General features: G+C 47.0%; 1 protein-coding gene across 6 annotated transcripts in view; it reads left to right on the top strand.

The window, feature by feature from the left end:
- The window catches only part of MYT1 (myelin transcription factor 1), a 62,416-nt gene extending 44,265 nt beyond the window's left edge, over window positions 1-18,151 (top strand). For 4 of the 6 annotated variants that reach the window (XM_027813608.2, XM_055722891.1, XM_055722890.1 and 1 more), the window contains exons 12-23: window positions 217-422; window positions 1,118-1,387; window positions 2,161-2,315; window positions 4,632-4,694; window positions 4,911-4,979; window positions 9,113-9,175; window positions 9,745-9,828; window positions 14,206-14,427; window positions 15,007-15,098; window positions 16,045-16,148; window positions 16,264-16,407; window positions 17,866-18,151. In XM_027813608.2, the coding sequence (XP_027669409.2) occupies window positions 217-422; window positions 1,118-1,387; window positions 2,161-2,315; window positions 4,632-4,694; window positions 4,911-4,979; window positions 9,113-9,175; window positions 9,745-9,828; window positions 14,206-14,427; window positions 15,007-15,098; window positions 16,045-16,148; window positions 16,264-16,407; window positions 17,866-18,006 (1,613 nt within the window). In that variant the 3' untranslated portion in view covers window positions 18,007-18,151. The remainder of the gene's footprint in view (window positions 1-216; window positions 423-1,117; window positions 1,388-2,160; window positions 2,316-4,631; window positions 4,695-4,910; window positions 4,980-9,112; window positions 9,176-9,744; window positions 9,829-14,205; window positions 14,428-15,006; window positions 15,099-16,044; window positions 16,149-16,263; window positions 16,408-17,865) is intronic. The other 2 variants (XM_055722893.1, XM_055722892.1) reach the window with 1 other exon arrangement.
- The last annotated feature ends 3,196 nt before the right edge of the window (window positions 18,152-21,347 follow it).

Raw genomic sequence — 21,347 nt, 5'->3', positions numbered from 1 at the left:
ATTAAGTTTTTGCACCGAGAGACCATTGCACAAGCCGCAGCCAGCACCGCTCTGGTCGCACATCCCAGGCAACAAAACAGCCGGTGGGTCAGTAATAACCCCAGGCTGTCACTGGAACCACTAATACATTGGCTGTGTCAGACTGACTTAACCTCTCACTGCTGCCCGTGCCAGTTATACATTAGCCTTGTGTTGTTCCTTCTCTTTTTATTCCAGCCAAACCTTTTCCAAAGGCCTCTTCCCCCAGCCACAGCCCCTCCAGCAGTTACGTGAAGAGCACTTCATCTTCCTCCACAGGCTTCGACTACTCCCACGACGCTGAGGCTGCGCACATGGCTGCCACTGCCATCCTCAACCTCTCCACCCGCTGCTGGGAAATGCCGGAGAATCTCAGCACCAAGCAGCAAGAGGCCCCTGGCAAGGTGAGTCGAGCGTGCCCGGGGACCACTGTGCCAGCACACAGCGGAGTGGGGTGAAACATGAAGTCTGGGGTGGGAGAAATACCTTTTTCTACTCGTTCTTATTTTAATTTTTAAATGTAGAGGGAATGCAGAGACTTGGTGCGTATCACCCTTTCAGTCCCTGCTTTGGGTGATGCAGTTTGGAGGCAGTAATCTTGGCTCTTACTGTGTTATGGAGATGCATTGTGGTTCAAATTACCTATCTGAGACATGCGTCGTTCCCAAGCAGAGTCTCAGAGCTGGTTTCAGTTGCTCACTGGGCTGTATCTGATGCCATTTGAGATTCCCCAGTTGCATCCAGGCTGACCTCCAGCTATTTTTCAGAAGAACACAGGTTTCCCAGCAGTCCCATGTTGCACCCTCAGCCTTGGGCAGATCTTAGATGCCCTGGGGCATCTTAAATGGCCCTGAGGCCTGTGTTCAAGCAACAGAGACAAAGCGCCACGTTGCTGGTAGTAGGAGGCTGCATTTGCATGGCACGTTTCGGAAATATTTATGAAAGAGCATCCCTTTTCATTCAGTCCCTTGTAACTGACTGTGGAGAGGATGGGATGTGAATAGCTTGTCCCCCTGCATTGCAAGAGGCAAATGGGGGCAAGATCCCCGTAGGGAATCGCTGGCAGCTGCTAACATTGGGCATGTTTCCAACCTTTCAGTCCATGGACATCGAGGTGGATGAAAATGGGACTCTGGACTTGAGTATGAACAAGCACCGCAAACGGGAGAGCACCTTCCCCAGCAGCAGCAGCTGCAGCAGTAGTCCCAGCATGAAGTCTCCAGATATGTCCCAGCGCCAAAACAGCACCAGTGCCACAAGCAGCACCATGACCTCCCCGCAGTCCAGCCAGACCTCCCGCCAGGATGAATGGGATGGGCCCATTGACTACACTAAACCAAACCGTCAGCGGGAAGAGGAGCCAGAAGAGGTGAGTGGTGGCTCTTCATGCTTGAATAACACCTCATGGGGGACTGAATGCCATGTTTGCTTGCCCAGTTGTCCTATTTCCCCCCAGGACCCCTAGTTTGTCCTTTGAGCCTAGGAGAGAAATATTATTAGCTTTGTCAGCGCTATCAGGAGTCAGCTGTGGACCATCAGGCAGGAGGCAGATGCTCTTGGATCTGCTGGGGTGCTCCTGCAAAGGAGGAGCCCTCAGCTTGTGTTGTTCTGGGTCTGTACTACTTTCTTCGTTGTAAATCCTTTCAGCTCATTCGCACCAGTGGTGCTCCTGGTGACATTCCTCAGGACGATTTATGTCTGCCATGAGCAGCTATGGCCCTGCATGCTGCTGACATTAATCCTGCAGGTGGGGGAATCATCCATTACCTCCAGCTGGGGGGAGCGTCCCAGCCCTGGAAGCAGCGCACTGCCCATTGGGAGGCAGGTGCTGCTGAGGATGAGTATGGCGAGATTGCACTGACCTTCATGCCTTGAAGACCTTGGGAGACCCAGGTGTAAATCCCTGTACAGACGTGTTTTACACATTTCCCCTGTAAAAAGGCAAAATTAAAGAGATTGTATTTCTGAGGTTTTTCCAATTACTATCAGATCTCTGGGTATGGAAAGGCACTTGCAGAGGGCTCGGGAGTGTTGGCAGTGCTGCACTAACTCTGAGCTGGGCTGAAGCTGGGATCCTTTCCTATCACAGCTCAACAGCAACAACCACCACTACAACCACTTTTCCTGGCTGTTTTCTTGCAGTCAGAGCCTGCTGCCCACTCTTTTGCCTCTTCTGAAGCTGATGAGCAAGAAGTGTCGGAGGAAAACTTTGAAGAACGAAAATACCCAGGGGAAGTTACTTTAACCAACTTCAAGCTTAAATTCCTCTCCAAGGACATCAAGAAAGAGCTGCTCACGTAAGTCCTGCCTTCTTGTCTCTTCTTCCAAAATGTATAAAATATGTACCCAGCACAACCAGGCTGGTAGGAGACAAACTTTGTTAGCAAATACATTTTAAAAATTAGAAGTGTAGTTCCCTTTCTTACTGTGATTGGTTTTACCTCATCTAAGCAGTTCAAATGAAAGCTCAAAGAGAAACCCTCCCTTCATACAGCTGCTGATCGAGGCAAAATATGTTCCCATATGTCCTTGAAACTGTGCAGTGATGAAGGGAACTTTCTGAGGAGCTTGGATTCATGGATGGGGCTGTGGAAACCTCCTTGCAGGGCCCATTTTCCCTGGTATTGTCCTGCAAGAGTGTTTCTGGTGCAGTGATGGAGCCTGCCCAATCTCCTGCCCCCTTGTTTTGGGACACTGGGTGATGCTGTGGAGCCAAGAGCACCCAGTGGGTCTCAATATCTTCTTGATGGGGGTGTTGAACCACAAGATGCCTCACTGGGAGGACAGGACTTGTTGGCTGCTTAATGTAGAGCAATGGGTCCTATCACCATGATAGTGCAGGGCCACAAAATGTGAGCTAGGGCTGCAGCAAGGTTGTCACGCTGCATCTCACATGGGAGAGAGATCCTAACCCAGCTCATGTCTGTGTATCCGTGGCATTGGGTGGGTGGGTCTGTTCTGCTAGATGGAGTGGTGCTCTGCATCCACACGGGTCACCAAACTGATGGTTAATGTTTAGTCAGACCCAAACACTGCTGCTTGGAGCTGGCTCTGATCTAATGGCATGTTGGGATCAGTCTGGAGATTGTGATGGGGATGTACCCCCTCCCGGGCATCCCAGCAGATCTGCTGTTCTTGGCTTCTTCCCTGTGCTTCTGACCTTCTTATGTGGTACACAGGGAAGAGTCAGCAAGCATCATTTTGCTGACCTTAGACAACGTAGCTCATGATTTGGCTATGCAAGCAGGAGGCTGAGGGAGCAGACAGGCAGGGAGATCTGTGGGGGCAGAGCGGCAGCAGCATCTTCCCTGAATGAGCAAAGCACAGACCAGCTGCGCTGTGCAAATCTCTAAAGGCTTTTTTCAAACCCAGCAGCTATGTGCACAGCAATTTCTGAGGTAGAGCCCTAAAGTCCTCCTGTGCTTTGATTGTATTATGAGGGTAGAGATATTTCCTAAATGGAAAGAGTTCTCAAATAAATAAATGGTGTTGAGGGCAGCACTGAGCCTTCTCTCCTTATTTAGCAATGCTGTTCCTTTCTGGTCCCAGGGCTGTAATGAATTAGCTGTTGTTAACTCAGGATCAGACTTGTCTGCTGTGTCTGTCTGGTGCTCCATGTCTGGGTATAGATCTTGGGCCATCCCCTGGCACTGATGGCTGTCGCTGTGAAGATGCTCCTCACTTCAACCTTCTCGTCCCCCTCCTGCTGGTGCAGGAGTGGGTACCACATAGCAATACATCACTGCTGCTTGAGCATCTTCATATCACTGCTGGCTCTAGGGCTCACTGTGTTTGTTGTGAGTGTTGCGGCTGCAAAAAGGACTCAAGGGTGAGCAGGGAATAGGCACACCTCCAAGCCTCAGCCTGCTGGGCCAAGCTCTCCCAGGATATCCCTGCACGTCCCGGGACATCCCTGCTCTCTGGCATCCCCCTGGCCTCAGGCAGGCAGGGCACAACTGTGCCAGAGCCTCACTGCTCATGCACAAATGGGATTTTATTCCCTGGATGCTGAGAAGGGATGGCACCTTCTCCCATCACCCACGCAGGTGCAGCTCACGGGGGAGGCAGCAGAGCAGGCAGGTGGGAAGCGCAGCCCGGTGGAGGCAGCAGGCGGGATGCGGCAGCTTCTGCCTGCCCTCAGTTTAGAATCCCCCAGGCACGGGAGTCAGAAGTTACTTTCATTCCCTTTCTGGAGTGAGCAGTGTTTTCAAGCTTTTCTTTGCAACTGTAAGGGCTGGGGGGAAAAAAATGTTTCAGAAAGCTGAAATCTGATGCTTTCAGGCAATAAGCTGATTCCCACACCCAGAGCTTCAGTATTGCAAAAACCATCCACTGAGCAAAGCAAGCAACTATGTATCTTGAACACTTTCTCACGTTTGCCACAAATTCTTTCAATTTTTTCAAATTTCTTTCAGGATCCTTGGGATCTTTTGGGATCAAAAAAGGGAGGAAGGGGAGCTGAAAGGGAAACAGCTGGTTTATTTGTACGCAAACATATAAACACATGCCAAGGTCCGATGGAAGGGGGGCTCAGCTGGCTTTGCAGATCCGTGGCTCTCGGGTGAATCCATTCCTTTCCAGCACTTACACTCGTTGTTGTTGTTGTTGCCCAGTTGCCCAACTCCAGGCTGTGATGGCAGCGGACACATAACAGGAAACTATGCCTCTCACCGCAGGTGAGTTGACCTTTTTTTCATGGTTTGGACTCTAAAGGCAACTTTTTTTTTTCCTTTTGGTATATTTTTTGACCATGTGGATAGTTTGGTTCTGTTTCTTCCCCACCTTCTGTTGCCCCTTTCCCTCCCAACACCCCGGTCCGTTTTCTTTTTCCTTTTTTCCTTTTTTTTTTTTTTTTTTTTGCTTATCCAGATATTCCATCTCTTCTCTTTCAGCCTTTCTGGTTGTCCTCTTGCTGACAAGAGCCTCAGAAACCTCATGGCTGCCCACTCTGCTGACCTCAAGTATGTTTGCGCTCAACTTGGAACTCCTTTTTTTCTTTATTTCCACCCTTTTTTCTCTCTTCCCCCTCCCCCCCCCCTCCTTTTGCTCTGCTTTTGCTTTTCCATCCCCTCCCTTCTCCTTTCAAAGAGCTGCTCAAATACCACCTGCAAGGAGCTCTGGTGGAGTCCAGCCTCCAGCTGCTGCATTGAGAAGAGGCAATGGCATGGAGGAAAGATAATTTTGGGGAGGGGGGACCATGGCAGTGTTCAGAAATAACCTGGACCCTTGGCAGGTTTCCTTTGGGCACTGTAGACAAATGATATTTTCTTTTTCATTTGGTGTCTTTTCCCAAGCTCTTGTTCCCTTGTTTGTGCCATAACCATTTTCATTCAACATTTTTGTACATCTCTCAAATAATCCAAAGCCTAGATAAAGGCACATGCTTTATTTTTGGGTAGAGACACAGCTGGGAAAATACTGCCAGGACATAGCAAAGCCAACTCTTTTGGACAACCTGGGATGCTAATTTTATGCTAAATTTTAGGGGCCATTGGGATATAGTGACAGAGGTTTCTGTTCATTTCCATGAGAGTTTGATTTGTGAGGGGATGAAAGAAGGAGCAAGCAAATACTTGGTGAGGCCGGATCCTGAGCCAGTGGCAAAGGGCTCACCGGCACCCGAATTTCTGTTCCCATTTCTGCTCCTGAAGGGAGGAACCTGGTTTTGACATTTTCATTCCAATATCTTCCTCTGAATCCCGTTTTCAGTTTTGCTACTGACTTCCCAAACCTCCTCATTTTCAGTAGGAGCTTATTCTTCACAAGAGGGTTTCCCAAATGCTGTCTTTGGTTGCCTCCCATAAAGAAAGGTTTAATCAAAAATGTATTTAAAGTAGATGGAGACACTGGGGGCACCCCAACCCTCCTCCACCCAACCTGCATCACTGGGGGCAAGCTAATTGTGAATTTTTTTTCGACATCTGTTCCACGGAGCCAGCCTACCTTCAGAGACCGATTCTCCTCTGAGCTCCCTGTTTTGCTGAATCCAGTTTCAGGATTATTTAGAAACTGAGATATTCATAACTATAATTGAGGAGCCTCTACTGAGAATAAAACCTTATGGAGGACTTCACATTGCACAGGCTCATCACAAAAAGAAAAAAATATATAATGCCCTGTGTCCTGTATGCAATCAGTGATGTCTGGAGCCATAGCAGAGTCAGGTGGGAGCCTCTCTGCTCAATAAGGTGGTGGGTAATGTCCTAAATCCCTTTTTGGTGGGTGACCTGGAGGGCAGTGTGGGTCTAGAACTGCTCCACACTCCACCACTGATGTGGGTGCTAGAGCCAGGAAAAATGTTGATTAACCTCCTGCTCCTTATCACAGAGGTGGAAAAAGTAGCTGGATTAGTTGATATTAATAGAATATGCTAGTGGATGGAAAGGACTCGCATGATTAGCACTAAGTACGCTTAATCGTGCATTATAGACGATATACATTTTGAAAGAACCTCTTAAGAGAGCTTTGCTGAACTGGTGTTTCTCCAACAGCCTTAAAGAATAGCCAAGTGATCAGGCAATTAGTGTTAAAGATATTAAAAGCTCTCAGGAACAGTGCCTGTTTCCAGTAAGGGCTGGAGAAAACGCAAATGGTGTTGTCCCCGAGAGCAAGCATCATGCCGAGCCTCGCTGTGCTGCATACCCTGCTCCCCTCAGGCATCTGACGTGAGCACTTTTTGTCAAAATACTGTATAAAACAGGAGACTTCTGGCCAAAACAAAGCTTTCTCATGTTATTTCCCAAGTAATGTTTGGTTTGGGGTTTTTTTTTTTTTTGCCTCACTATGTCCTGGTGAGGATGGGAGCAGAGGAAGGAAGAAGGGGAGAGAATTTGGAGATATTACAGATAGCACAGCCATAGCTTTTCACAACTCCAGATAAGGCCATGTCAGTGTTTCTATTATAAATTCTATTTCAGGGGTTAATATCCCTGATATAAAAAAAATAGCTCCAGGCTGAAACATGCAATAAAAGGTCTCAGTCGGTATGATTTGTCTCCAGATAATTAAAAATCAAGATCAAATCACTTTTCTCCCCTCTTTAAAAGTCCTGAAAGGCAAAAGGATTTGGTGTTAGTGTTTTCATAATTTCATCCCACCCTGAAGCTAGAACAACAAAAAAATAGTTTTGCTTTCTACTTTAACAGCATATTACAGGGAAATGTCAGTCATCTCCCAAACCTGTAATTTCTAAATAAGTTAGAGTATTTGTACCCTCATCGAGGTCCTGATGGATGTGTCCCTTACTGCACTGGATTTATGTGCATTTATATTTTACTAGGTCTGAGTGTGCTAAGCCTTGCTCCAGACTTAGTCACCCTCCCTTCTGGGGCAAGGACATGTCCCTGCTCTCAAACCCTAGGCGAGGTACCAATTTTTTTTGCCATTGGAGACAATGCAATGACCTGCACATGCCAAACCCTCCTTCAGAGGTGGTGCAAAGAGGAGAATTTTGATATTTTCTGACTAAAAAAAAAGAGAACTCTTTAAAAGGCTGTTTTCCAAGTCACAAAACTAAAGGTATCTCTGGAAATCATTGCTCTGCTGACTCTCAGGGGCCAGAGCACCGCAGCAACACCATTGCCCAAGCCAGACATCAGTGCATTGCCTTTCCCAAGGGCACTGGCCTCGGGGTCTGCCCAAGCGCCACCATGTGTTGCCCATTACTTCACTAGGGTGTCCTGGAGACACATCGGTCCCTGCAGTACCAACCAGTGGTACCAAACCAGGCACCCATGGCTTTAAAAATGGGGATCGAGAAAGCGGGGATGCAGCAAAATCCTCCCACGACAAGAACGGGCACTCTGCAAGCTTGCAGCTGTGAGCTTTGCTGGCTCTGGCTCAAAAGCTGAGCATCTCTCCTGCTCATCCCATGGATTTCTTACCCCCCCTCCCCCTGCCCTGGTCCTAATCACTTGATTCAAAAAGCCCTGGCTAATTGGCAGGCTGGCGAGCACTCCTCGCCTCTCTTCCTTGTCCCCATGACAGCTTTTATGTCCGCTGCATCACCTACAGCATTCGGAGTAGATCTTCATGCTTGTGGTACTTCAATCCCCTCACCTTTCTCTGTCTGCACCCTTAATGATGCAGTGCTTAACCCGTGCCATTATCTTCGCTGCCACTGGGTACAGCTCGCAGCCCCTGCTAGCCTTTGTGCAGCTTTGGGTGAGCACGGAAGTATTCCCCTGCTGTTGCTTTCAACCATGTCCCAGAGCGTGGGATGCTTACCTTCAAACCATGATCATGAATGCATCTCCAAGGACTCCTATGTAACGGCAGCGGCTGAGGACAGAGAGGCAGATTCTCCACTGAAGCACCAAAAGCTGCTGGGGCACCATGTGTGGTGACCTGGTGTCCCCCAGCCCGAGGCCCCACGGGCAGCCATCCCCCTGCAGACCCTGCCCATGGTGTTATGGAAGGAGGAGACCCGAGCTAACCTAACCTTTTTCCTCCTCTTCCTTCGTTACTTTCCATAGAGGCATCGGCTGGTTTCGGACTCTGAGGACCCTCCTGTGGTGGGGTGTCTCTTTCTGCTCTCAGTGAGATTAGCCCCCCACAAGTCGCCCAGACCTGAGCTGAGACCTTCTGTCAGGCTTCCTCGTGGCTGTGGTCAGGGTGGCCCCGTTGCCCAGAGCTGTCAGCTATTTTTCTGGTTTCTTGTCCACGCTTGCATCCAGCCCAATGGCCATGGATGGTACCTGCTGTCTCCTTATGGTTTCCTCAAGGTGACAGATGCTGTCCTGGAGAGGTTTTTTTGGCTCATTATCGTCTCTGAGCTGTCCCCTTCATGAGGGTGGGGACAGAGGCTGGGACCCATGTCCCTCTGCCGGAGAGCAGCCACCCACCTCGCTCCCAGCATCTCCACCTTTTCTCACTGATGTTCTTCTCCAACGCCAACATTGTGCAGCGACGCAGCAACTTTGGTGCCATGGATATTACAGACCAGACCTTGTTCTTACAGAGGGAGAAGGGGCAGGAAGAAAAAACCTGCTTCTGTGTTGACAGTCCCTAGATTTCTCTTTGAAATGAGCTGTTGCAAAGTGTCGATCCCCTGCTCGCATCGCCAGGCTAATCTGAGGTTCCCTTCCCTCCGCAGGTGCCCTACTCCTGGTTGTGATGGCTCTGGTCACATAACAGGAAATTATGCATCGCATAGAAGGTAAGATCTCCCTTAAATTATTTTCTCTGTAGCCTCTTTCGATTTTTTTTTTTCCTTCCCCCTGCAGTGGGCAGAGTTGTAAAGTTCTGAATAAAACATTAATGTTACTGACAACTGAAGCCTATTTTCATCTCTTTAATCTGACTTCTTTTTTTTTTTTTCCCTGATGTTTCCAGCATCTGATTAGAAGCTCCTTTCAACAGAATAAAAGACAAAGGGTCAGATTTTAGCTGATGCAATGTTCCTGTTAATAATGCTACCTATTTATGACTTCTATTATCACTTTAGAGCATTAATAGCAGAGATCTGAGCCTTCTGTTTCAACAGTTCCATTAAACATCGCAAGCTGTTAGCAGATATCTTCTTATCTAGACACCATTAATTACTGTCCATCTCCCTCAATTTTTTATTATTTTTTTTTCTCCTGACTTCTCCTCGTGATGTGAGGCTGCAAAACGAGAGAGATCAAAAACACTGTGCCAAATTCAAGGGAAAGATGACTGAAGTGGGGAAATAGCGAATGCAGGGATTCTGCCAGTGAGACAGGCCTTTCTTCTTTTTTTAACCAGTCTGTCAGGCTGCCCTCGTGCCAAGAAAAGTGGGATCAAGATCACCCCAACAAAGGATGATAAAGAAGACCCAGAGCTGATGAAGTAAGTCTGCGGATAACTCCCGAGTGGAGCCTTTCACTCTATCTCCTTTGCCTTGCACAGATTTATGCGGGGCAGCAGCACCCATCCTGCAACTCCCCTCACTTGCGCTGCTCGGAGCATTGTCTGCCCGCACTGGAGCAGGCACTGCCAAAGCTCTTCCCCTGGTTGTTGGGGAATTTTAATCCCTGATCCCCAAAATGGTGTTGCGATTTTGAAATCGGTTTGGAAAATGGGGGAGTGGGGAGATGTAGAGGAATGAAGCTGGGTTAATTAGGATCGATAATCTACAGCTGTGGGTTGGCTTGGGGCGGTGGGTTGGCTGATGTAGATAAAGTGCAGCTGTGGCTGTTCTGTTAAGTGGTTGGGTAGCCATGGAAGAGAGAGGAGAGAGAACACGCACCCTGGATGAGGAGAAGGCAGCAGAGGGACTGGCACAAAGAGTATGTTGGTATGAGATGGTAAAAGACCTTGTTGCAGCTTGATAGTTTGGAGAGTGCTGTGATAGGAAGATAACTGTATTTTTCTTTATTGTTTTTTGCAAAGGTAGGCTGATGGGGCATGGGCAGTTCCTCTCCTACCTGTGCTTTATATAATTCCTAAAAAACCCACTGATGGTGTAAAAGAGGGTTTGAACCCACAGTCAAGCAGAACATCACAGATTTTGGGGCAGCAATGGGCAGGTGAGGGGTGCCAGTGGGCTTGCTTAATGCCCAGGAACACGGTAGAAATAGAAACTCTCCAGTACTGAGTTGGACCAGGATGTGATAACCTTGAATCAAATGCATTTTGTAGAGTCTTTGCCACGGCTGACTGTTCAAAGCGAACTGAAAAAGCCTTTCTCTGTTGCTTCAGGCTGAATTTTTCAAAACATTGCAGGAGGTTTATTCCTACTGGGAACAGATATTTTAAATCCCTCAGTCCACCTCAAGAGCTTTCATTTGCTGTGAAATCCATTTGCCTGGACTTTTAGTGAGCCTGAGCACCACCAGCTCAGCATTCGGGGCCTGACGCGAGGTTTGGGGTCTGTCTTGACCTCTCATACAGCTACAGGACATCAAAGTCTTTACAGAAATGCTGGGACTAGCATTGACTCCAGAACCCTATTTTTTGTTAACTTGGAGCATCCCCAGTCTTTCTGAAGCCTGTTCACCCACCCAGCAAGTGCAGGTGGAGTGGGGTAAAGAGAAACATGGAAAAACGTATAAATCCCCTCCAAGAGTTTTCACAAGCCCATAAATGCTGGCATGTTTGGCCAGACCCCTTTGGCTCAGCTGACTGTCCCCAAAATGCATTTTTTTTCCTCATTTTAGCCCTAGGGCAGATCTCACCTTTGCAAGAAGAGCAGAGGTAAATAGCTCCGTGCACCCGGGAGCCAGAGCGGGAAGCAGTGGGTGCGGAAGCATCCCGCGGGGGCTGAAGGAAACTAGGATGCGCCAGCCGGGGGAAGGGCCTTTAAGAAAAAGATGATATTTGAGCCATCTGCTCTGTTCTTACTCCTCAGTCTACAGGAAGGAAAGCCTCCCAGTTAAATGAGCCGTGTGATAATTAGCAGGACTTAGTGGAGTTTATTAAAAATTAAGCAACCTACTCAAGAATCTGTGGGAAAAAAATCCTTTTTTGGCTCAAATACGCTAAATTGCTGGTGGCATTGTAGTGCTGTGCCATTAACCACTGACACAGTGAGGGGAAAGGACAAGCAGTAAATGCTGCTGTGCAACTGCTGGCTCTTGTACTTTTGCTTCTTTTACCACAGCCGGAGGCCCCCAGGTGGGATGTCTCCACTCTCCGTGTTTTCCCCAGGGACTTGTGCCCTGCGGGGCTGAGGAAGCCTTGGCTTTGCTCATCCTTGCCTGCCCCATTAAGGGCTGGGACTGGCTGGGGATGTGCCAAGCGGCTCCTCCAGTGCAGTTGCTCTGCAAAGAGATTGCTTCCCAGTGCAAGGAGAAAGGGGCTTTTATACGACTGGTTTGTTATGGTGCAGCTGGCGCTTGTATAGGAACGTGGGATGAGCTGTCAGAGCATCCCCAGCAGAATGATGGTTCCCCCCAGCATCCTCACCAGGGGTTGGGTCTTTCCTAGTTTCCCTAAAGGTGCAAATGTTGGGAAGCTAAAGTGGCAGGAAATGGGGTTGGAGCATCACCAGAGCTGGGATTTTCTGAGTCCTAGAAAGCTGATGCTATCCACCTCCAGGCTGGCCTTGGAGGCTCGTCGTAGCTCCGCTGCTCCATCCGCAGCCGGACCATGGGCATGGGTGCAGGCAGTGCCGGGTGGGCTGTGAGGGTCTCTGTGGCATAAAGACAGGAAGGCATTCCCTAACATCCCGTGGCACAGGCAGCAACCCCTGCTCCTCCAGTACACCCAAGAGGATGCCTGAAACAACATGGTACCACAATCCCTTCGCTGCTGCCTTCCCCCAGCCCCTGCAAAGCTGGTGCGCTGCCCTCCGCAGCAAGGTGCGCCTGGTGCGGGTTTGCGTTAAGGAGCTTTGGCTCTAAATCCATCCTCCGTCTGCACTGAGTGCCACTTGGAACCCAGCCGAGTTTTGCACATTGCCACCGAGGAGAAAGTCATTTAGTCCCTGTTGTTTTTGCTGTTCATCCTTCAAGTAATTTGCTACAGATGTGATTGAACAGATCACCTCAACCTTCAGCCCAGCCCTGGCATAAAACGGAAGCATCCACGGGTGCCTAATTGATCAAATGCTACTGGTGCTTCTGTTAAATAATAATAATTTAAAAAAAAATTAAAAAATGTCCAAGCCAGCTGTTCTGCACAATAAGGCTCTGGTTTATTTTTTAACAATGAAAATGTAATGAAAGTTAAATTAACAGCATAAAATATGTGATGGTTGGGCTGTAACGGCTGCATACTAAATGCTGGGGTTTGTCTCTTTCTCTCTCACTCTTTCCCCCCCGCCCCCCACCCCCATCTCCTTTTCCTCCTGAGGATTCAGTAATTTGCTCGTGATCATATAAAAGCAATGATGTTATGAATTTACTGAGGATCCTGCTGGCAGGGATATTATAAGTGAATTGTGCTGCATTTGCAGCTGATTAAAATCGAGATCAGCATTTTTCAAATTATCTTGGGAAAAGGCTGGGTGTACGGCTCCCCCCTTCTGCTGTCGTCTCCCTTTTGTATGAAATGTAAACAATCAGGATAATCGTTTCTGCGGTGAAATGCAGCTTGCGATTCTCAGGAGCAGCTCAGCGGATACTTTGCTGGGGAAACTCGAGGTCCCTAATTGCCTTCAAACTGAGAACACGGGGGTTATTTTTGCCATTTCTTGCCTGCTTCCACCTCCCCTTTCTTAGAGTAACCTCCCTTGAGTAATAAACTTTTAACTGTATTTATAATTGACTAGCATCTTTAAACAAATGCAAACCACAGCAAAACCCCTAGTAGACTCACCGGGCTTTGTCAAACAGCTGAATTCAGTGAGTATGCCATTAGGTGGGGAGTTGGTGAGTGTGGAGTGGACACTCATCATCTTGGCAATTCAGTGTCTGTGCTTCTGTGATGCCCCTCACAGCTCCTGTGTGCTTTAACCAGCCGTAAATGTGGCAGAAGCACAGGGGCTGGAGGGCTCGTGCTCTGCCTTGGTGGCAATTCCCACTTCTGTCCCTTGCAAGCGCAGGCTGATCTCTGGTACCTGCAGGATGTGAACCAGCAGGAGGAGGCAAGCGAGGCCGTGCTGTGGCTGCTGCCGGCTGAGCTGTGCCCCAGGGTTTCTTTGTTCTGTCTTGATGGGGTACACACTTGGGAACCCCTCAGACACCCTCCTTGCAGGTGCAGGTTTGCAGCTTTTTGGTGTGCGGGTTGCAGCCTGACTGGCTCCTGGGTCAGGGGCTGGTTCACGGGGAAGGGTTGTATCCCCACGGGCAGTGCTCTGAGATCACATTGGCCGTGCTGGTGTAGGGGGATAAAGCTGGTGACTGTAGTAATGCAGTAGCACCGGGCAGAGCTGGCTGTAAATGTGTGATGGTTCGGTGCAAACATGTCTGTGTCAGCCTTGGGGTATGTCAGGATCCCACGGCAGGCAGCCCAGCCTTCTGGCTCTGCCCTCAATGATGCACCAAACACCACGGTTTGGGACAGCACTGGGACCTGCTTTTGCTTCAAGCATGAGTGTGACCTGACCTCCAGTCTTTTTGCAGGATTTACTTTGGTTCTCTATGGCTCTTTTGAAGGGGCATTCATAGCTCTTAATTTCCTATCTGTCATTTCTATCAGCTGAGCACCTACCCCATAAACTCCAGATGAGAACCCCAAATGTGAATGCTCTCTTCCTAGGCTTCCTCATTTCTGTTCATCCCTAATTTCCTTACGTCCCTCTTCATTCCCATGCTCTAATTTTTGTTCATTCCTTTTGCCCAGGTGTCCGGTTCCTGGCTGTGTCGGGCTTGGACACATCAGTGGCAAATACGCCTCTCACCGGAGCGCATCAGGGTGCCCTCTCGCAGCCCGCAGGCAGAAGGAAGGATCGCTCAACGGCTCCTCATTTTCTTGGAAGTCATTGAAGAATGAAGGCCCGACCTGCCCTACCCCAGGCTGCGACGGCTCTGGCCATGCCAATGGGAGCTTCCTCACTCACAGAAGGTAAATCACAGGGTTGAGATCATTGTGAGCATGACCACGTTGCCATGGACTGACCCACCTGCCTGTAGATGCTGCTTGAGCATCGTTCAGCTCTTCACGCAAGGCTCTATAGCTGGTACTTTTGATGCTGACTTCAGTCAGGTTGCTCCACGGTTGGAGTTTTCTGCATGCAAGAAAATGCATAGTTGTTTTAATAGTGCAATGGTGAGGTGTGGATTGGGCAAAATAACGGAAAATGATGCTATAATGTCCTTCCATTAGCATGCTAGAACAGGACTTGGGCTCCCCAGACAAGGGTTTGATGCCCGAGCCAGCCAGGCTCATCTCACCTTCCTCACCTGGCATACTCTCTCTTCAAGGAAACAATGTGGGGTTTGATCTTTGCTCAGAGAAAATTGCTCTCGCTTTATAAATGGGGAGTTTGTAGCATTATTCATAAAGCAATTTCCTCTGTACCATAAAAAGCTTTTAGAACTGTCTCGCAGCATGAACTCCACCAAATGGTACATGTTCTTGTTGGGAACATAAGCACCTATAAATACCTAGTGTTTATGAAACTCATTTTTACTTGCTTTTCAGTTTGTCAGGGTGTCCAAGAGCTACTTTTGCTGGGAAGAAAGGAAAAATCTCAGGGGATGAAATTCTCAACACAAAGTTCAAGACCAGCGATGGTAAGGATTTGCACTCCTTTTGCCTGGCAGGTGTGTCAGGGCATTGAGCCTGTATATCTTTTTCTTTGCAGACTGAGGAGGTTTCAACAAATGAATTCTGGCCACAGATTTGCAGGGATATCATGTGCTGTGAACACCCATTTCTTGGGTTTCCTGAGTATTGGGTGTGGTGTGGTACTGACACTGCTCCCTGAGTGACACACCATGAGGGAGCAGGTGAAAAGATGAAGAGGGAGTTCCCTTAGGGAAATTTGGGAAAGGGGGGGAGGGGGAAGGAAAAAAAAAGTGCTGAAATTGAATTCCCCCCCCACCCCCCCCACCCTAAAATATTTACTGGCATTTTTACAAATCCCTTGCAGTTGTTCAGTGATTTTCACCTATTCAGGGCTTTTAATCCTGAGATATTTCTGGATATGGAGTTCTGTTGGCACTGGCACTTTGCATTTCCAGTGCTATTACTGAGGTTTCTGTGGTATTTGATAAGCTTCAGGCGTTTAACATGAATACTAATATACTTTGGAACCTATAAATACCTGAACTCTCGTAGAAATATGGCTTTATTTTACGAACCTTGCAATTTCTAACCAAGACATGCATTAGTTTTTTAAATGGCATCTTCCCAAACTCAGGACCAGAGTGACCTGAGTTTTCAGGACAATCAACCTTGCAGGGTGTGGGGATGTGCTGGACTCCAGCCGCTGTGCTGTCATTTGGGTTTGCATTTGCATATTGACCTATTAAAGTAGCATTGAACCATGATGATAAAGACCTTGGGGAGGGAAAAAAAAAAAAGCAGCGAGATGTGCGCCCTGTTCAGAGGATGTAAAAGCAAAGGTGAGGACTTTGAGTAGTGATGTCTATGAACAGGATGGGCTCAGCAGAAAGCTCCACATTTTTGTTTTCCCTGTGAGTGTTCGCTGACTGCCCACGACCTTCTCTCCTGCAGTTCTAGAGAATGACGAAGAGATCAAGCAGCTGAACAAGGAGATCAGTGAACTGAACGAGTCCAACTCTGAGATGGAAGCGGCCATGGTGAAACTGCAGTCACAGGTTTGTGTGCTTGGACATGCATCCAAGCCCCTTGATGCATGGCCAAGCCCCTTGCATGGGTGGTGGGTGCCATCCCATGAGGGTTGGTAACACTGCCGTGCTCCTTGCTCTGCAGATCTCCACCATGGAGAAGAATCTGAAGAACATTGAGGAGGAAAACAAAATCATAGAGGAGCAAAACGAAGCCCTGTTCCTGGAGCTCTCAGGGTTGAGCCAGGCTCTAATCCAAAGTCTTGCCAATATCCGCCTTCCACACATGGTAAGAAACTTTGACAGCGCTCTCCCCAGCCGGTGCGATCGAGGGAGCCGTGCCAAACCCAATTCACGATAAGGCTTATGTACAATTAAAGAGTGAGAGAAATTCTCTACACACACCTACGTGTCCTTTATAAGATCAGTTCTTTTGCCTTATCTCTGAAGCTTGCATTGTATCTCCCTTTTGCTGTCATTTTCTGCTGATCTCCCTTTGTATCTATTGTTCTGTCTCATTACATCTGGGAGCATTATCACAAAATAGGAAACTTTATCAAGGGCACCCAGCACCTTTTAGGCTAAGACAGCACAAGCAGAGATCAGGAGGGATTGGATTTCAACGTCAGAAAGATCTTACAGCTCCTATTATAATGCAGGTAGTTTCAATTCAGTTTTGAATAGCTGGCAGTCAAAGAATAGCATTCTTAAAAAGAGTGTATTTTGTTTAATTTAACAAGGTCTAACAGCCCACAGCATGTTACCATAGAGTTACTGCAAAATGAAAAGACTGCATTAAAATAGTAAAACCACAAAAGGCTATTAATTACCTTCTCTCTATTCCCAGGAATGTAATTACTGTTGTCAAAACCAGGTGTGTGGAGGGGGGGCTCGTGTTGGCGAAGCTGTCCTCTTACAACTCATAAAGACCCTCGCAATGATCAGAGGAATGAGCTTTTGATTTCCTTTTCCTGCCATCATTTTTTTGGGGGGGGGAGAATCCTTTTCATTGGGGTTTGTATTTAAATTCAGGCTGGTTGGAGAGAAGCCATCCTCCAGCAGAGCAGTTTTGGATAGTATTCACCCAGCTGCCTAACTGGCAAAAAAACACTTGCTGAGTGCTTTTTTGTAAAGTATTTGACACATAAAGGTCAAATAAACTGTTCAGCAAATATTTTTTTCAAGGTTTCAGGCAACTCCAATTAAGTAGTGCCCATGAGATTTGTATGCTCATTTTATTCCTGTTCTTTTTCTTCCTTCGCCTCTTCTTTTTTTCCCCATTAACTCCAGGTTAGATACTTGCAAGTGTTCCACAATGCCCCTCCAAAGAAAAAGCTGTACCGCAGCAGCATGCTGGTGTGGGCAGGCACGAGCCCAAGGTGACCGGGCTCCTGTCCTAACTTTGCCTTTCATTCCCTCTGTGATGCTTCAGCAGTGCTCCTGTCCTCTAGCCCTTCATTTCCATGGCTTCATTCAGCCTCCAGCCTGTCAAACTGCCTGTGTGTGCTTAACCTGATGCTGTTAATAGTTCCGTGAGGCCAATGCATAAAATTAAAGACCCAGTTAAGATCTGGCAGGCTCAGGCGTTGCACAATGAGATTCCCGTATGTACAGCACCGCACACAAAAAGGCTGTGATGTGGAGACCTTTGGTTGTTGGTACACAGACAGAGGATTAATTGTAAAGAGGCACCCCAGCCCTTTCCTGCTCTATTACTAATGCTTTTATTTGGCTATTTTGACCACAGGAGCCAATTAGTGAGCAGAACTTTGATGCGTACGTGAACACGCTGACTGACATGTACACCAACCAAGAGTGCTACCAGAACCCAGAGAACAAGGACCTGCTGGAGAGCATCAAGCAAGCCGTCAAGGGCATCCAGGTTTAGTGCCGTGGGCCAGGGATGAGCAAGCGAACAGACTGTAAGATGGAACTTTCCCTCCAAGTATTCAGGTTTACAAGTTAGAAAACTTGTTTAATGAATGAAATTAAAAAAAAAAAAAAAGGACCAAAATGTAACCAAGAGGCCATTTCTGAGACGTGGAACTGATCGAACTCAATGTTCTCGTTTACTTAACTTTGGACCTTCTTGAGAAAAGTGGGATTTTTTTTTTTTTTTTTTTTCTACCTGGACCACGAGGTAGATCAGGATGGAAGGTTAACTCCTCCTGGAGGCTGTTGGGCTTGGTAGCTGGTGAAGAGCAGGCATCTTTCCTGAGTTGCCACGCTCTTGCAGAGTTGATCCAAGGGTTAAAACATTACAAGAACAGGGTCTTGTCTGATCCAAGACTACCATATGACTGGCTTAAACCCTCATGTTGTCTATGGTCTTATGTCCAGATCACCTACTCACACATGATTATGTTCTATGTTGCTACAAGTGCTGGAGCTGCAAGCTACCTGTAAATCTGAACCTGTTCTGGGCCTCCCAACCCCGAAGTGTTCAGATATCCACTGGGCATGGGAACTCTGAAGTATTATAAAGTAGCTTATTTTTATTTTCTGAAAGAAATCTGAAGAGCAGTTCTGGATCTCCAGTGGAAAGCGCAATGGAAAAAAGGTTCTCAGGGAAGCTTTTGGAGTTTGCAACTACAGTATTCCTTTGTCTGTCTTAAATATGAGAATAGCTATTATGAATAGGCCAATACCAGATATTTCATACAGAGGAATTCTTTAATGTATCATGGTCCGGTGTATATGATTTTTTTGGAAGTCTGTTTGATGACAGTTCTGGTTCTTTTCATTATTGTGATCATACTTACAGTGGCATAGTACTGCCAGTCCAGAGATCATACATCAATGCCAGAGAACGTTTGAGATTGCGATGAACAAAAACAAACAAAAAAAAAGAAACAACAAACAACAAAAAGAGGAAATGTTAATTGATGGCCAGCAAAGTGCTTACATAACCGTGAATTGGTAGTTGATTTCTTACAGGTATCCACAGGGCAATGGGTATTTTTTTGGTTTGGTGTTCTAAGTTTCGCGCAAAATCACAGCGCAAGCACTGTTCTACAAAAAAAAAAAAAAAAAAAGAGTATTCAGGTATTGGGTATTCTTCCAAAGAAGCATTTTGTAAGCAGCTCAGTACACGCAGCCCACTGTGCACTTAAAGAACAACTCTATGAATGTCTTTGTGACGCTGCTGTCCAGCACCCGCTCCATCGCGCATGGAGCTGGCTGTCACCCCGCGGGTTTGCTCTCCCCCACACCCATTCCCGGCTGGAGCTCACTGTCCCCCTGCTGCAAACCCTTTGGAAGCAGAGGGGGGCAACCCCCACCCTGAGGGGTCCCAGTGAGGGGTGCATCCTTCATCCCTTCTGGTGGTGTGGCAGGCAGAGCTGGGGAGGGCTTTGCTAACTTCTACTAAAGGGAAGACCGTGGTGTTGCTTTGAACCCAGTCCTGCAGATATTTAGGGCATCATCCAGAATTCCGAGAAGTCAGTGGAAAGCTTCCCAGTGACTGCAGCGGTCCCTGGATCCGGCCTCGAAGCTCACGAGCGACTTGACTTGCATCAGTCCATCTGCTGAGTTCAATAGGGCAGCTGGCGTGGGTGGGTTTCCTCACATCCTTAAGTGTTTGCAGGATCAGACCCCATCAGTTCACTTATTTCAGAACCCATTCCAAGTGCAAAAATACAAAAGCAAGGGGAAAAAAAAATAATTTGAGGTGTTAAAAACACAATGTTCTTAACATGTAAATAGAGTCCAAATTGATTGTGACTGCAATTCAGTTAGTATTTAAAAGTAGAGAAATTGCACTTCCTGGAAGAAAGAGGGGAGAAAAAAAAAAAGTAGTTAGTTTAATTATCCTGTAAATTATTTAATTTTGGCAAGATGTATGTAATTTATATTTACAACACCTTATGTTAACTTTTTGCTATTTATTTAACTTTTTTATTTATTAATTTTATACTTATTTTAAACTGGACACTGCACCATAGAAAAGAAGATAAAAGAAGCAAAAAAAAAAAGTTAAAAATTAAAACTTTTGACCATAAAAAAATGATATTCCAAAAAAAATAAAAAAAAATAAAGAAACCTATCTACAACTCCTACTTGTAATTTTGATGCAACCAAGTTATTTTTTATATATTTTGTTATTTATTCTTTTAATGATGGGAATTTTTTTAAAGATATTTTATAACTGAGACATTTTGATAATTTTTTGGTTTGTTTTTTTGAGGGGGCAGGGGCACCACGGGGAAGAGAGACTTCTTCAGTTTTTCTTTTCTTTTTCATTCATGTTGTTTCAGGCACTGATAACAGGAAATGAAAATTCTGTATTTATTATTTATTTAATATTTAAGTCGGGGAAAAAAATGAACTGTGCTCTTGTTGTATATTTATTTTGTCGTTTGTGTGTTGGTTATGTGATGACTGAGTACTTGTTTATGTGAAGGAATACTGTTAATATTTAAATAATAAAGAGTCACATTGAAAGTTATAGCAGGCTACATGTTATTCTGTGAAAACGAATACTGTGATCTACTTTCCTCAGGAAATGTATTTTGCAGACAGAACTTCCTTATGTACTGGCAGGGTTATTTCATAATAAAACCCAGTTCTGTTTGTGACTTTAGTTCCCATGGTCTTTCTTCGAGCTGCTGCCAATGTCCCCGGTGGGCTTTGTCCTTGCTCCTGCACGATGGCTTGGAGGGTCGGCGTGTCCGCCCGTCTTGGAGCTGCAGCCAGGGACTGCCCAACCCAAGCCTTCCTCTCCCTGCCTGCTAAACGGGGAGATTTAGGGGGAATTTAGGTTTGGTATCTCTGAAGGCTTTGAAGAATAAGGAGCTGTCACCATCCAGCCAAGTGGGTGCCTCAGATCTCGCAGTGGGGAGAATCCCAACTTTGAGCAGAGGTACATGTTTGCTGGGTCGGATGCTGGAGCCCCTTGCCCAAGGCAGGAGGGCTGCAGGCAGTGCTCCTCTGGGCAGGGGTCGCATCCTGTACCCCCAGTGCTCAGCATCCCCGGGATGCCACAGCTTCATGCTCCCAGAGGCGGTGTGTGAGCAGAGGAGATGCCAGCCCTGCGATGGGACACAGAGATGGATGCTTTCCCCACCTGGATTTACAAAAAAAGCCTTGCCAAATTATCTCCGAAGTTTAGCTAAAATGCTGGGAGATGGCTTGTTGTTGTCAACAAGATTTCCTCGCTTACATCTGCCTGATGGTGATGTTCAAAGAGTGCCATCCTGGAAGAATGAAGCGTTCTCACTGGCAAAAGTT

The sequence above is a fragment of the Falco cherrug genome, chromosome 10, assembly GCF_023634085.1.
Source record: "Falco cherrug isolate bFalChe1 chromosome 10, bFalChe1.pri, whole genome shotgun sequence".
Lineage (NCBI taxonomy): Eukaryota > Metazoa > Chordata > Aves > Falconiformes > Falconidae > Falco > Falco cherrug.
Note: the sequence above shows the minus strand (reverse complement) of the source record. Positions and strands in the feature narration are given on the sequence as shown.